The sequence below is a fragment of the Mchenga conophoros genome, linkage group LG12 (assembly GCF_057382185.1).
Source record: "Mchenga conophoros isolate Kocher_MC1m ecotype Shallow Benthic linkage group LG12, M_conophoros_male_GT1.1, whole genome shotgun sequence".
Lineage (NCBI taxonomy): Eukaryota > Metazoa > Chordata > Actinopteri > Cichliformes > Cichlidae > Mchenga > Mchenga conophoros.
The window spans coordinates 36,937,450-36,954,457 of NC_140537.1; the positions used below are offsets into that span (position 1 = coordinate 36,937,450).

Sequence of the window (17,008 nt, forward strand, 5' to 3'; positions counted from 1 at the left end):
TAGGCAATTTGCCTTCCTCTTCAAAGGTCTGACCAAGTACCTGAACATGACCATGCACATCATTTATATACATAAAGCACAGAGTGAAAGCCCTGAGAGACTGCAAAGACCCATTTAGACGCTACAATCTTCTTCATCATTCACTTACTGAGGTAGAATATTTGGACTTTTATGTTATAACTCATTCATGAGCTTGCATGTGGAGAAGGATTTAAAATGTGATTCTGAAAGCAACAAAAACACTGAGATGCAAAGTAATTAGACAATAACTGATGGGTGCACAGAGATCAGACAAACAGACGATGCTGAGAGTGAGGTGGCTGTGTCAGGAAGTCCAGCAGAGGCTGGCGGTTTGATGCCTGGCTCCTTCGGTCTACATGTCTGTTGCGTTTGTAATCAAGCAGCGGAGGCGACGTCTGGGTTCAACACTTTATTTCAGGCTTTACAGCGGAGCTCCATCTCTTTTACCTCTCTCTACTTTCTTCTTCTCCCCTCTCTCTTACCCAGCCTCATTAGCGGCGCCCCTGGTCTGACAGGGTAACAGCATGTACTAATTTGCTTCCTTTATTATAGAACCTTGTAAACACAACAATGTCATGTGTCCTTGGCAGGATACTGAACCCTAAATGGCCACAGATGCCTCCAGTTGCACAAGCGTCTGCTGCGTGAGTCTGTCTATAATAGAGAGTGTGCTATATTATAGACCCTATGCTGAATGCTGAATGCTGAATGATCAGTCAGACTTGAAAAATTCAATCAAATGACCAAAACAAACGTACTCGTGACAAACAGCACACACACCAGAGTGCATCGAACTAGTACAGATGGTTCTCTGGTGTGTGTTGCTTTTACAAAGCCATGCTAGTAGCTCTGTGAGACTAAATACAGTAGCTGTTGTTACAGTTGCTGACCTCTAGGGGCTCTGCCCATGTGAGAGGGCTCTTTCTCCTCCTGTGTTTCAGGTCTAACCACAGATGAGATGTGTTGCAGCTCGTCAGCCACTGCATAAAGACTGCCATGTCCAAATGTTTTCACCTGCAGTGATTCGGGTAGTGGACTGTAGCTGTGCACAACTAGTGAAGCTTGGTGTGACTTTGTTTTGTTTGTAGGTGTATCTTTACAACGGGAATTGTAGTGATCCACAGTGGAAGCAGGAAGGGTTCTCTGCCATTTTTGTTTCAGCCTTTTTCTCCTGTTTTGTGGTTAGACGGGGAGCTCCGCCTCTGTACTTTGTTTTCTTACAGTTAGAGTGGTTTTATGTCTGTGAAGGTTCTCAGTCATCCAGGTCATCGTAGTCAAAGGAGCTTGCAAAGAAAAGCGTCTGGACTTCTTTAAGTTGCTTGAAGACGTTTCACCTCTCATCCGAGAAGCTTCTTCAGTTCTATATCTGGGACTCTCCACCATTTGACCTTAGAACTGAAGAAGCTTCTCGGATGAGAGGTGAAACGTCTTCAAGCAACTTAAAGAGTGGTTTTAGTTTTTTTTTAGCTAGAAAGGAGTGTTTTGTTTGTTATTTCGGCCACTGAGACAATGACGCTTAGAGTTTCCCCGTGTCTTATTTTTGTTCTAATTTTGCCTTAATTGTAAATTAAATGATGTTCCACTGACGTTAACTATTACGTTTTTTTCCCCACTTTGTTACACCCCATCCCAGATAACACTTAAGTGGGTTGTAACATATGTGGGCGCTTGAAACCAGGACCTCTCACACCCAAATCCATCACATACTTTTTAAATACTTGTTGAAGAGCCCTTTGTGTCACATTTAAACGCAGTGATTGTCTAGTAATAATAATAATAATAATAATGTACAGCATTAAGGTTCATTTGTAACTCTTTTTCTAGCCCCTTATCAAACAGCTGTTAGAGCCTAAACCTGACTGAAAAGGAAACGCGTCTGCAAATGAAAAGAAAGCTACACAAAGTGCATGTACAAAGAGAGCGCGAACCACAGTCTCATAGCTAAGACATTTGCGACTGAGGCTCCCACTGCACTTCCATCCTCACAATGAGAACTTTATCACTCATTGAAGGACAGCCATTATCTCAGGGCACCAGTTTAACTCACGGGTTGCGCAGGCGATCTATGCCGTGAGGTTCACTACAGCGGCCTGGATCTCCACCCAAGGCCATTTGCTGTCTCCTCCACTTTTATCCCCCAGTTAATAATTGCAAAGTCTGGGGCATAAATACAGTAACATCCAAGGTCACAGTGACACCAAATGAAAAGCAGGTTTCTATTTGGAGATCAGGAACATCAGCAACATGATGTAGATGGTACCATACTCCATTAGATAAATGTCAAATTAATTCTGGCTTTATGAAAGGCCCCGGAAACGCCAAGAAACTCATTCATCTACTAAGGACCATGAAAACAAAAAAAATCACAGATAATTATTTTCACAGCTACACTGGAACAAATTCTTAAAGACAACAGTGACATCAAAACACTACACATCTGAAAAACGTATGTTCTTCCATTAAGATACACAAGGCAAGTTTCCTTTCTAAGAAAATGATAACAAGAGAAAACGTCGTGCCCAGGAGACATTTGCTCTATTAGTTCAAACGGAGCTCCGCTCTGAGCTGCAGCCAAATCCCTCCCCCCCAAAGGGAAGTCAATCGCACTCAATCCGTTTCCAAAACAGCAGTGAGTGAATCATCCAGCGTTAGATCTCAGGAGCTTTATGATCTCTTCTCTGGAGTTTTGGTTTAAAGCTAAACGGGACAGCTTACGTGTAGCATTAGCTTCCTGTGTGCTGCATCATCTCAGAGTTCTTAAGCAGGCTGATGAGCTGTGAAAGGAAGTGTGAAATTTGGATGGATGATTTCATTTGCATTTTCAGAGGTCAGCAGACGTTAAGCTTACGTCTTTTCCTTTTCCATTCACAGTCGCGCTTCTTTTATCAGCGTAACAGCTACACGCAGCAGAGCTGTGTTATCACTCCGGAGGCAGTTTTTCCCTTACATGATTATGTGTCTTTACAACAGACTGCTGTGATTTTTCTCACAACTCATTGCTCAACTAACAAGTCACACTGAAGAGTAAACGTGCCCACAGGTCACTGCACGCTGACCTTTTCAACTTTGGTTGGTCTCTGAAGATCTGAGGCGGCCTGTGAACTGAATGAAACATTGAGGAAGCTGTGGATATATATATATATATATATATACATATATATATCCACATATATATATCCACATATATATATATATATATATCCACATATATATATATACATATATATGTATATATATATGTATATATATATCCACATATATATATATACATATATATGTATATATATATATACACATATACATATATCTAGGAGGCGTCCACGTCAGCTGACTCCTGTCGATATGCAGGAGGGTACGTCTCTTTTGAGCTCACAAAGGTATTCTTTGGGTTGCTACCTGCAGATCTTGGCCATGGAGGGCAAGAATGTAGACTGACAACAGACCAGTAAAACGTCTGCAACACTGCCGAGGCAGGACCAATCCTACTGTCAATTTCTTCAACAAGCCCCTGATATACTTAAACTCTGGCACTTGAGGACGAAATTCATCCCCTACACTGATTTTGCACTCCACTCTTTTCCATCTGAGAACCATGGCCTCAGACCTGCAAGTGCTAATTCCCGACCCAAACACTTCAATTTCAGCTGCAAACTCCTCAAGTGTCAGCTGGACGTCGCCATTTGATGAAGCCAAGAGGGCCACGTCGTCCACAAAAAGCCCTGACGAGCTCTCGAGACCACTGGCTGTGATACCCTCTGCTCCTCGGCTGCACTTAGAAATTATGTTCATAAGTTGCCACTGATGAAGAGAAAGAGTGGCAAAGGGCAACTCTGGTGGAGTCAGTCCCACTGGGAATGACTGAGACTTAATGCTGGCAACATGTTCGTCAGGTCCAGCTTGAGTAGAAGTTTAACAGAAACCTTTCTTTAGCTGGAGGATGAGGGGAGGCCTGTACTCACTGAGGCTGTGTGCAGTCCTGAAGGTTACACATTCTTCGGATGGGTTTGGGCCTCTTGCCAGCGTCGCAGTAGCCTCGATGAACCATCTTGGTGTCTCCCTTTTTCCGACATCCATACTTGGTGTACTGAAACCCTGTCCAGAAAACCCCCACCCCCAAAAACCCCATGTTTTAATTAGAAAGACAGTTTACATCCTTTTACTGGGGTTTGACTTTCAAACTTCAAAGTTCCTTTGCAATTACTCAAGTCACATTTTTATATCTAATTTCCTTTAAGTTTAAAATATGTCTTAAAGCTTTTGTCTACTTTTAAGTTAAATACCAGCGAGCTTAAGCCTGCTGACATAAAATCTTAGAGGTGTATTCAGGCTAATATAAATATAACACAAGCATGTGCAACATCAAAAAGGGAAAGAACTGCAGTTAACAGTTCAAGTGTGAATGTGTGAATGAGACACGAAAGTGCTTTAAGTACTCGAGTATAAAAGTGTTGCATCAGAAACACTCCATTTACCATTATGGGATATTTAGTAAGCTGGAAAAATGTGTAATTTTCTTTTGCAGGATTACAAATTTCATGCTGTTCCCACACTAAAGGTCAGAGTAGAGGTCACATATCAAGTAGATATAATAAGATGCAAAATTTGACAAATATTAATGTTGTATCAATTTGTTTCTTTGTTTGAAATATTTGCAGCTATGAAGTCGTGAAATTTAAGCTCACAGTGACATCTTTGTTGGCCAATTCTGCAGATTGAAATGCTGATGCTCTTCGCACAGGGATGTTTAAAAACCAAACATAACATTTGACATATGAATAATACCAAAAAACACAGTAGAAAAATGATAAATGAAGTTTTTTTAGGACTCATGACCATCGGGGGAAAAGAAAAAAAAGGTTAGGGTAGCAAAAATCAATCTTATATCAAGTACCAACTTTATCTTTCCTACACTAAGAAACAGTGAGTACTGCCAATAACACCTTTTCGATATTCTACGTATCCATGCAAATGAAAAGACTTTGTGGTTAGAAGTGCATATAACAAATGCATGTCAATCATCTTGTTTGAAGACAAAATATTTGGTTTAATTAGCTCACTCAATCAATAATTTCTTACTTCAAAGACACAGCTTGAGAATGTGGATAAAAGCAGATCATCACAAACACCTATAGACTGAATGACTGAATATGAAACTTCAATATACAATTTTAATAATTAGATGAAAAGTATTTATACGTCTTCATTCATTTTTTTTTTAAGTGAAGGTAGTTTCTGAGTTTACCTCCAGCACATGGCTTGGAACACGGAGACCAGCTCTTCAGAGCCCACTCATAGGTCTCCTCCTGGATGACATTGTTATTGTTGATGGGCACCGAATCTTCATGGATGATGTACTTATACATCAGAGTCGACCGTGTCTCATTGTCCTTTGGTATAATCTAGAAATCAAAGGAAGTTAAACCATTATACCATCATCCTCCGTGTCTAATATCAAAACACGCAGAAAGATTGCCCTCTCTCAAACACGGCTCCTGATTGGGTGGCAGATAATGGAGGAAATAGAGAGGAGAATTCATGGGCAAGTTGAGATGCACCAGTTTTGCTCGTGTCCCCGTCTCAGAGCTTTTCATCTGGATCAGTTTAAGATTTACAATTATATTAAAAGACACGATATATAAAGTTTGAAGGTGAAAGGCTTTTGTGTAAATGTGTAATCGACAGCTTTTCATGGTGTGTGCCATTCATTTTGCATCATCGTGTAATACAAAAAACACAAGATGAGTAATAATATAAGTTATGAAGAGTAGCCTTGAAGTGAAATAAAATTCAGCAGTTGACTTCAAATTCAAACATTACGTCGTCACCTCTTCACCACAGAGTGTCTATTACTATGCTACAGAAAGGAGGAACATGGAGAAAATCTCAGCATTTCAGCATCTACCTTTTGGCTTTTAGGTCTCGCTGAATGAAGTCTTTTCAAAGGAGAATGCAGTGTTAAACTTTTTAAACATACTTTAGAGTCTTTCTTTAAAAAGGAGACTTTTCTGTTTTGTACTCAGGTGCCCTTCAGGTCAGGCTCACTGCAAAGCAGAGCAGCCAGATGGAAATATGAAATGTTTGGTGTTTATTTCATTTTTACAAGACTCGCTAACATTAAAGCAGTTTGAAAAACAGCTGAAGAGGAAATGAGCTACGGACGTTTTCTTTCTTTCAGTCATTCAAGTCTAGAAGCCTGTCCTGGTTGGAAAGCGGTGACTCGAAGTCCCAGCAGCTACTAGTGTCGTGGCTCAAGAGTTGGGAGTTCGCCTTGTAATCAGAAGGTTACAAGGTTGCCTGTTCGAGCCCCGGCTTGGACAGTCTCGGTCGTTGTGTCCTTGGGCAAGACACTTCACCCGTTGCCTACTGGAGGTGGTCAGAGGGCCCGGTGGCGCCAGTGTCCGGCAGCCTCGCCTCTGTCAGTGCGCCCCAGTGGGTCCTTAGGGACTAGTAAAGCGCTACACAAATACAGGCCATTTACCATTTACACCTCACCAAGTGTGGTCAATTAGCAATTCAGCCCAAGCAACACCTGGAGACTCTTGCACTGCCACTGCAAAGAGAAGGCGTTCCTCGTGTTAGACCTTAGTGTAGAAAGGAAATGAAGCCTAACAAAAGCGCCTGGGCTTGCAGTGCAGCAGCAGCTTTTGTTCCTAACTGTACCCAGCAGTGAGGATTCACAGACCTCCCTGTTCCCTGTGTTCTGCTTTGGTTTAGAAGCTAACGTGCTGCCGCATTAACAGATATGAGCCGTGACTTCAATTCACAGAGTAACATTTTAAGTGCTGGAATCACAAATGGAGCCGAAACCACTCGAGCATCTATACGGACCAGTGGGACATTTGCATTAGAGATTTAAAGCTTTGTTATGTGCCACAGACGATTATTTAATTTGCTTGGCAACCTTTAAACTGTGTTTTCCTCAGCGGATGATCGTTTGCTGAACTATTACAGGTGCAAGGCAACATTTGAGTGTAATGTCAGGAGTCCTAGGAAAGAAATGCATGGTGTTCAGAGTCTGTTCCTCTTGTACTCATACAAGTCTCCTGTCTGGAGGTTAGACACTGGTTCATTTTGGATCTCACCATCTTTGTTAATCAGATGTGATCGTAGATGAGAGGGTTCAGTGCTAACGATTAAAGTTTGGAAGATTCATCCACAGATGAGTTCAGGTTAAAGGATCCACCCACCTCCCACTCAGAGCAGGCCTTCATTATAAATACTGTAGGTTGAGTTTCAAGTATTTATAATTATGACAGGAAAATATCAAACTGGAATTTTTAATCTAACAGGCTACATGTTTATTTTTGAGTCTGTGGGGTTTGACTGGCTTTTGGAGTCAGACTCGAGTAGCCAATTAAGGAACTGCAATCTCTGCACTTGTTTGTGTATTGTTGCTTTGCAAACACTCACGCTGAGACAGATTCATTAAATGTTTTAGGAAAGACTTATAAAAGTAAAACATTTGATCCTGTTCAAGAAAACACACATCCAAGCCCAGACGACTTATCAGCAAATATTATCTTCATTGAGTTGACAACACATGTTGCAGAGACACACAACTGAAACATATTTCTGGGGTCACAGACGATGGTGGTGATGTTTCGATGTTCACACTGTCACAAACTAACAGCTGGGTAAGTTATTGTTGCCAGTTTGCAGTCACTTCCATTATAATCTGTCATAACTGCAGCACATTTGGATTCTTTGGTTTTGTGCATTTACATGTTCACACTCATGTAGAGGTTTTCTTAATGACTTTGTAAGCACTTTTTTAAGTGTCTTAATCAAAGACAAAGAGATTTACTGATTTGTTTTTATCCTTGACTTGTACTCAGAGAGAACATGAAATATTTAAACGATTTGCACACTGCGTCCTTAAAATCTGCGAGATTAAACGCCATGTTTTTTCAAGTTGCAGGAGAAAGTTCCTGCTACGTCGCTCGTGTTTTTCTGACAAAGCTCTGTTCCTGGGAAAACTCATCAGTTTCTGTCACATCTGTTCTCTTCGATACGTTTGGAACAAACACGCCTGTCTAATTATTTTCCTGTCATAAAAGAAAAACAGCAAATATCCCAGACGTGGCAATTTAGAAAAGTCGACCGATGTGACATGCAAGAAATCTGAGTTGATGTCCACGAGAGAAAAACGATGATTAGAAAAATAGAAAGTAGTTTCTTTGTTTTTTAACAAGCTTCTCATACAAGTGAGACTTGAGACTAGATGAGATTCTAATAAACAGAAACCAGGGGAAAATAAATAAATCACCCTGTCAGCCATGACTGCATCATTTGATCACTTCCTCTTCTTTACCCCTTGAAAGTCTACCAGCAGCAGCCCATATTTCAGCCGGCTGGATGTACATCAGATGTTAGTGAGGGGGTCTCTGCCTGTGCAGCTGCCCCTGGAAAAACCTGGAAATTACTCTACCCACATCTTCACTGATATTTCCTGAGGTGTCAAAACTCATTAGTGATAAAGGGGATGTGAAAAGTCCAGTGAAAATCATCACTAAGCGTCCAGTTTATAAGTGATGAATGTAACGCAGCTATTAATTTTGCATTTTTTCCTCCTCGCTGCTGGCTATGGTCTCATTAGTAACTCTGACTGTTTTTCGACCTGTGGGAGCATTTTGAATGAGACGGTCCCCTGCTGCAGTGGGACTGGCTGTAAAACTGTCCTAATAGGCAGTTAAAGTCTGGTCTTCAGGGCACTGACTCAATTTTATGCACTACTTCAGTTCTCTTCATGTCTTTTGGGATGACTGAAAGTCAGCGTTACCCTTTTCTGATGCTGGAAAAAACATTTCTCCATTGATCCGTGTGCACGGGTTTGTTTCGTTAATGTCATTCAGACACACAGTTGTGAAAATAGTTGTTCGCATGGTCACCAGGTCCTTTAGGCATTCAATTTCAAAGTGCCAAGTGTTAGCTCGACTTATATATTTATTATATTTACACATAAATATATGCCCCCCCCCAAAAAAAGAACAAAAAAAACCAACTCAAATGCCACACAACCCTTTTAACAACAAGCACCCACATTCAAAGAATTGTAATTCCACTACTGTGAATCACCACAGTGGATTTAAATAAATCAGTTAAGGCACAGTCATTAATTTAGCAGGTTTATCAAGTATTGCAATAACTGTTTCAGAATTACAGCTATTTTTGTACGTAGTCCTCCACAGTTCCAGAGGCTGAAAATATTTGAGCAGCTGACTGAAAACCAGTTTCACAGGCTTCCTAACAAGCTGCTCCCTTGTTATTCATATTAAGCAGATATGAGATATGCAGTTGATTCCAAGGATTACATTTATGTTTGCTCTTCACTGAAAACTGTCCGAGGCCAAAGATGTGTCGATGCCTGATGTAAATGAGGCCAAGTTACAGCATGGGCACGTACGTCTGCCAGTAGGAGCAGGCGTTTATTGATGATGTGACTGCTGATAGAAGTAGCAGGATGAAGGGTACAGAGATACTGTATGCTCTCTGCTCAGATTGAGCCAAGCACTGCAAACGTCATCAGACGGAGCTTCACAAGGCTAATGGATAATAATCTGACGTAAATGCAAAAGCAGCTCAATAGATTCTAAAGGTAAAGACATGGAATATTTTTAAAAACACCTGATCTGAACCCAGCAGGGCAGACTCTCAGTCACCGGAAACAAAACTGAAGGGAGCGAGGCACACAAACCAGCATCAAAGTCCAGTTTTCTGCAGCTGGTGTCCTGCAGGTTTCAGATCTCACCTGGGTCAACACACCTGAATCACCAGGCCTCTGGAGAACTTCAAGACATATTGAGGAGGTCATTTAACTAGGGATGGGTATCGAAAACTGGTTCTTGTTGAGAACCGGTTCCCACTGTTTCAATTCCTTGGAATCGTTTGCCACTTTTAAAAACGATTCCCTTATCGATTCCAGTCGCCCCGAATGACGTCATCACGTTGAGTAGCGTCTTTTACCCAGTAGGAAACACGGCGCCTGAGCGGCACAAACGCTCAAAAGTTTGGTTACACTTTATGAGAAAGGATGACAACAGGGCAACGTGCAATACTTGCAAAGTAGAGATTTCATCAAAGGGAGGAAACACTACGAACATGCAAAAGCATTTGCTCAAAAAACACGCGATTGCTTTCAACGAATGTCGTGTTTTTGATCCGCTCCGGACTAGCGAAGCTCAACCCAGCAGCAGCGGTAGCGTTTCCACGTCCTCTCCCGTTAATACTGCAGGTAACTAATCAATTAGCATTGCATATTATGTTAGCGCGATTTACCTTATTACAAAACCTGCTATTACTGTGCGTTGCATTTAGATAACCATGATGAGAGAGACAGAGTCTGGCTCAGATGCTGGCAGTTCTCGCTGCAGTCTACCAGTAGCGTCTCCTTTCAGGCCAGGATAGACGAATGTCACCGAGCAGTGACTCAGTTTGTGGTCAAAGGCTTGGACCCATTTGCCACAGCAGATGCCCCCGATTTCACTTTGGTAAGTGAATGTGTTTAATTGTAGGCAGGACATTACTGGATATTCTTGAGTAATTGCTACAGAATAATTTATGTTAAACTTTGTTATTGCTACAGGAGAATATTTATTTTATTATTTTACATATACATTTTTTTTCCTGGGGACCCTGTGACACCACATTGAAGAGCCGTAGGCTGTGGCTCTCTTAAGATCTCACTGTTGGGTTTGTAAGGCCATGTTACTCCTAAATTTCTATCTTGTTCAAAGAGAAGATATAAAACACAGTTCTAAGCTAATCGACCTTAGTGTCCTCCTTTAAAAAAAAAAAAAGAATCGATAAGGAATCGAATCGTTAAAATCTTATCAATACCCATCCCTACATTTAACCATTTAAATCAGCCGTGTTGGATCAAGGACACATCTAAGTGTTTGGAAAAGTGTACTGCTAAAAGTACTTTTATTGCACTACGTTATTTCACTCTTGAGCTGCTGTAACATGAATCAAGCAGCTGAACTGCCACCTCAGCATGCACGACACAGAGTCTTGCTAATGGCCTACTAATGTTATTCAGGTGTGTTGCAGCAGAGACACATGGAAAAGTTTCAGGACACCAGCCCTCGAAGACTGGAGTTTGACCCCCGTGGCCTAGTAGACCATTATGGAGGAAAAATAATAAATAAATAACGTCCAAATTCTCACGGCCCTGACTGTATCCATGGCATTTGAATTTTAAAGTTTCACCAAAGCCATCACGTGCAGCTTGGAGTTGATTTGGAGGAGGCTGAACAAGTATCTATTTCTACGATCAGAGTTAAAAATACATAAGAAAATAAGAAAATCTGAGTAAACATGAGTGCTGACATGTAAAAGTGTATTAACGCTCATTGTCAGTCAATTCTATCGTGGAAGCAGAGTTACTAATTATTCCTACTTGCTCACGAGCTGCATGTAAAATATTCTGCTGGATATTCATCGCATTTTCATAAAAACAGGCAAAGCATCTGGGGAAGAAGGCGCATCTGATGATTATAGCTGCTGTATTGTGGTAAAACTAGCTCATTCACACTGCTTATTGTGCTGTAATTCACTGGCTTGTGAGCATAACAGGGTGATAATCAGATGAATGCAATAATCTGATGTTAAAGAGTCAAAAAAGGTGCACTGAATGCACTGAATGTGGAAATGCTTCTGAATGGCTTTCATGAATTTTATGTAAAATATGTCTCTTATCGAAATGTGAGACGATGCATTTCCATCAAGCTGCATGCACAAAAACTTTACTGTGAAGAACTTTCTTCAACTCACCCTGAGTCAACACACCTGAATCACATGATTAGTTCGTTACCAGGCCTCTGGAGAACTTCAGGACATGTTGAGGAGCTTTTTTAGCCATTTAAATCAGCTGTGTTGGTTCAAGGACATCTAAAACCTGCAGGGACACCAGCCCTCGAGGCCTGGAGTTGCCCACCCCTGCTCTATGGTGTATAACAATATTTGTCATGTATTTGAAGCTTGATTAATGACTGACTGTGCACCACCAATGTGAACCACTTAGATGCGCACTAACTTATGCTGTAAGTCCTTGTCTAACATGAATATTTGTACCATTACAAATTATTACAAATTATTTTTGTCACCATTCGTGGCTCATTTCAAGAGACTTTTTAAATATTTGCCCAGTGAAAAGCCACTTCCTGATGAAACTGAGGATATTACACTCTCCACACTCTAGAGAACCCATCTAATTTTCCTGTATATATTTTCATCTGCTTATTCAAGGAAATGCATTATTGAACTGCAGGCCTTTATTGCCACAGAGTAACAGTACGTTTATTATGCTTTATTACAGTTTGAATATATTAAAACTGAAGACTGCATTCATATGTTTTCAGAAGTGTAACCTCCACGCTATCAGAGAACGCTATCTCGCTTTAGTTTTAGCTGACAATTGAACAGCTCCAGCCTCTCAACCAAATAAAGTCTGCTGTGAAAAGAAAAGAAGATTACGATTAAATTAAAATCATGACAGGAGGAGGAGGAGGAGGAGATTAAAAGATTAAAAGATTACGTGAAGTACCCTCAGAAGGTCTGCTAGATGATGTTAATGCAGCACTACGGACGATACCTACAGCCACGATTACAGAGACTAACAAGCTGATGTACAATACGGCAGCAGTGGTCAGTGAGATGCTTGGCTACAAGTTGAACAGCCACAAGGGGCAGTACCCTCCATGGAGAAGGAGGCTAGAGGCTAAGATCAAGGTAGCACGGAGGGAGGTCAGCCAACTATCGGAGCTGCAGAAAGGCGCGATGAGGAAGGTGATAAGAAATACAGCAAGCTGTCCATGCCTGAGGCCTTGGAAACTGCCAAGCAACAACTCACAGCCTTGGCCAGCTGCTTGAGGAGGTACACCAGAGAGATAGAAGGCAGGAGAATAAACCAGCTGTTCTCCACAGAACCAGCAAAGGTGTACTCTCAGTGGCAAGGGAACAATAAGAGAACAGCACCACCAAGGCTGGAGACGGAGCAATACTGGAAGAGCATATGGGAGAAGGATGCAACCCATAACGGCAATGCTCAGTGGCTAGAGGATCTGAGGGCAGACCACAGCGACCTCCCCGAACAGGGTCCAGTAACCATCACAGTGGCAGATCTCCAGTATGAAGAGTTGGACAGCACCAGGCCCTGACATGGTTCACGCCTACTGGCTGAAGAAGCTGACTGCACTCCACGAGCGTCTGGCAGCACAAATGAACCAGCTGCTAGTTAACGAGAGACACCCGGAATGGCTAACTGAAGGTCTGCTGGATCAGACTGACCAACCTGTGCACTGCCTGGATTGATTACAAGAAGGCCTATGACTCAATGCCCCACAGCTGGATACTGGAATGCCTAGAATTGTACAAGATCAATGGGACCCTAAGAGCCTTCATCAGGAACTCAATGGGGATGTGGCGTACAACACTAGAGGCCAACTCCAAGCCCATAGCACAAGTCACCATCAAGTGCGGGATCTACCAAGGAGATGCTCTGTCCCCACTGCTGTTCTGCATAGGCCTGAACCCCCTCAGTGAGATCATTAACAAGACTGGCTACAGATACCGACTACAGAACAGAGCAGTTGTCAGCCACCTCCTGTACATGGATGACATCAAGCTGTATGCCAAGAGTGAACGAGACATCGATTCACTGATCCACACTACCAGGCTATACAGCAATGACATTGGAATGTCGTTCGGACTGGAGAAGTGTAGTCGGATGGTAACAAAGAGAGGGAAGGTAGTCAGAACTGAGGGGATTGAACTACCAGAAGGCAACATTGCGGACATAGAGGACAGTTACAAGTACTTGGGGATCCCACAGGCGAATGGGAACCATGAAGAGGCCGCTAGAAAGGCTGCAACCACCAAGTACCTGCAGAGGGTCAGGCAAGTCCTGAGGAGTCAGCTGAATGGTAAGAACAAGATCCGGGCCATCAACACGTACGCCCTGCCCGTGATCAGGTACCCTGCTGGGGTAATAAGCTGGCCAAAGAAGGAGATAGAAGCCACTGACATAAAGACAAGAAAGCTCCTTACCATGCGTGGAGGGTTTCACCCCAAGTCCAGCACCCTGAGGTTGTACGCTAAGCGGACATAGTGGTGGTAGACAAACAGAAGAAGACGGCCGTAGTGATCGATGTAGCGGTTCCGAATGACAGCAATATCAGGAAGAAGGAACACGAGAAGCTGGAGAAATACCAAGGGCTCAGAGAAGAGCTCGAGAGGATGTGGAGGGTGAAGGTAACGGTGGTCCCCGTGGTAATCAGAGCACTAGGTGCGGTGACTCCCAAGCTAGGCGAGTGGCTCCAGCAGATCCCGGGAATAACATCGGAGATCTCTGTCCAGAAGAGCGCAGTCCTGGGAACAGCTAAGATACTGCGCAGGACCCTCAAGCTCCCAGGCCTCTGGTAGAGGACCCGAGCTTGAAGGATAAACCGCCCGCAGGGGCGAGTGGGGAATTTATATATATATAAATACACACACACACACACACACACACACACACACACACACACACACACACATTAGAAAGCATGGTGTTTGGACCAATGATTGGATAAAAGCAGAAGTATGTGGATGCCTCAGTCGGTCATGGTTTTGGAAACTAAATGCTGAACCACCTCCTCAGTGGCTGCGGCTGCCAAAGCTATCATAATAACACTGCACCACAATTTTAAAGCATCCGACTTAGCAATTAAAATCAAGCTTATGACAAAGGTGACCCCTCAAACCCAACCCAGAGTGACGAGAACTGTTAATAATGGCAGAAAGAATCTTTGGGAAAAATTTATTTGTGGAGACTTTTTGTTTCAGGTTGACCCCTGTCTTATCCAGGGAGGGGGCAGGGTTATGACTTATACTGCAGTCAGACACCGGGGGGCGATAGAGATGGTTTGGCTTCACTTTTTGTGGGCGTGAGATCGTCTGCATTTTCTGCAGTCACTGGTTTCTCTCCGTTGAGTCCCGATGTCCTAAAAATGTCTCCAAATGAATCATTTCATGTGACAGATCCTTATAATTTGTCCTCTCAATCACATAATAATCATGGCTTGCCCGAGCAGCAGACGAACCAATATGACACTACAAACCTCACATTGTGGAGTCGTTCAAGTTTCAGTCATGTTGTATTTGGCTGAGAGTAAACCAAATGATGGAGGTCAGGTCTTTCCTTCACTGGCAGATTTAGTCAAGTTCACGTTTTCTTTGATCTCTACCAGGTTTGATTGATGCACCTCACAGTAACTCACTCACTGCTCAGCAGGAGAAATCCACAAGTCCAGAGAGCTGCTCCAAGGAAAACGATCATATGACCACAAATATGTGCTGTGAATCAGCTGCCTGTTAGTTTTGGTTTTGATTGGAAGATTTTGCCGCTGGTTTTAAATGATTTACATGAGAGCTCTACTCATACTGTACCCACGATTTTCTAAACTGTCTAAACCTGAATAATAACGGTCCTCTTTTAAAGCCCTCTTTAGTGTCATTGCACCTGTTGAGGTTAGGAGCTGCAAAATACAGTTGCTACTTCACTAAAGTAGTAGTACTCAGACTACTTTGCAAACAAAAGTGTCATTTTTGCATTTGAGTAATGCAAAAATTACAACAGCAACAACAAACAAACAACCTAATGCATTATTTTCTGTTGTTCTTGTGTTTCTTGGCAGATAGCTCTGTGCTAGTGTCAGCTCGACAGCAGAGTGAACTGCAAACTGTGTTTGGTGAAACCGAGTGCATCTGCTGGTGCCCCAAAATGGCGATAGCTAGCACTGAGTTCAGCTAAAGCTATCAGTCTAGGATAAATAGATGAGCTGGCTGGTGGAGGTGATGCAACCAGTATGTGGTTGGTACATACTGGTAGGAGTCACAGTGGAGTGTTTGATCGCACAAAACTCCTGTTAACTTATATTTCTGATCAGGTAACATTACGGTAACACTGGAAGGTCCAAAGTTACTGTAAAAAGTCATTTAAATGTAACTCTGGGGACCAAAACAACGTTAACTCGTTTCGTTTTGGTGCACCATGACAGCCTCTGCTAGGTCTTGTTGTTTTTCACGGTCATGCCGATGTCTCTACGCTCTGATCTCAGTTTCACTGCGTCTGTTTTCCCTCGTGCTCACAGAGAGGCGCAGCGATAAAAGAAGGGAGCAGCTTAATACTGTACATGTATTAAAATCTTCCCAGCAAATGCAAATGTGTCTAAAACAACTGAAGGGACTGACTCGTTCAAATTTATCTCAAGTAGTATTTTATCTTAGGGATAAGCCTCTTCCTTTGGAGACATTCTCATATGGTGCATTTAAATAACACTAATGACTTTCAATAATTAAAATCTAACAGATAGCCGTAGAAAATAAGTGATAAAATGGATTTTGGGAGACTCGGGCAGGAGGGATGAACTGTTTTAACGCTCATTATCAAGTAAATAGCCTTCTGAATGAATTCATATATGAGTGCGATAGATAAGGAAGTGTTATTACCAGCACCACCACGGGGTCGTGCAGAGGGCCATCGGTCTGCAGCGTCTCTACGTCGCCCTCGATGATGTAATGCCATTCAACGCCCAAGTCGATGAAGCTTCTGGACTTGACCTCCTCTCCTTTGCCGTTGAGGATGTAATGCCCCGTCGCCTGGTTCTTGATTGCTGTAATCAGTCACTTGTTATAAGCTGCTGACAAACTTGAAATAGCTTTACTTTCTAGATGACAAAGATCAGAATTATTCACAGAGAAAGAAAATGCACTCTCAGAGCAGTCACTCGGAAAAAGACCGTGCCTGAACAAAAGCATGTCTGAACTATTCCTCATTCTGTGCAAAACAAACTGCCAAACTCATAGTTTAATAAAACTTGTAAGGATAAAAATGAAAACTGGCATGTTAATCAGATGCTTTAAATACATATAAATGCATTTAAATGCATCGAGTGGGAAAAATGCAACACAAGTAAAAGATGCTAAAAGGATGTTGCAGATCATTTCT

At 42.3% G+C, this 17,008-nt stretch overlaps 1 protein-coding gene across 2 annotated transcripts in view; it reads right to left on the reverse strand.

Annotated features, from left to right (window-relative positions):
- The window catches only part of adamts3 (ADAM metallopeptidase with thrombospondin type 1 motif, 3), a 136,466-nt gene that overhangs the window by 11,377 nt on the left and 108,081 nt on the right, over positions 1–17,008 (reverse strand). For both annotated transcript variants that reach the window (XM_085295590.1, XM_085295591.1), the window contains 3 exons: positions 16,510–16,673; positions 5,264–5,420; positions 3,981–4,113 (listed from right to left, as the gene is read on the reverse strand). In XM_085295590.1, coding sequence (XP_085151716.1) covers positions 3,981–4,113; positions 5,264–5,420; positions 16,510–16,673 — 454 coding nt within the window. The remainder of the gene's footprint in view (positions 1–3,980; positions 4,114–5,263; positions 5,421–16,509; positions 16,674–17,008) is intronic.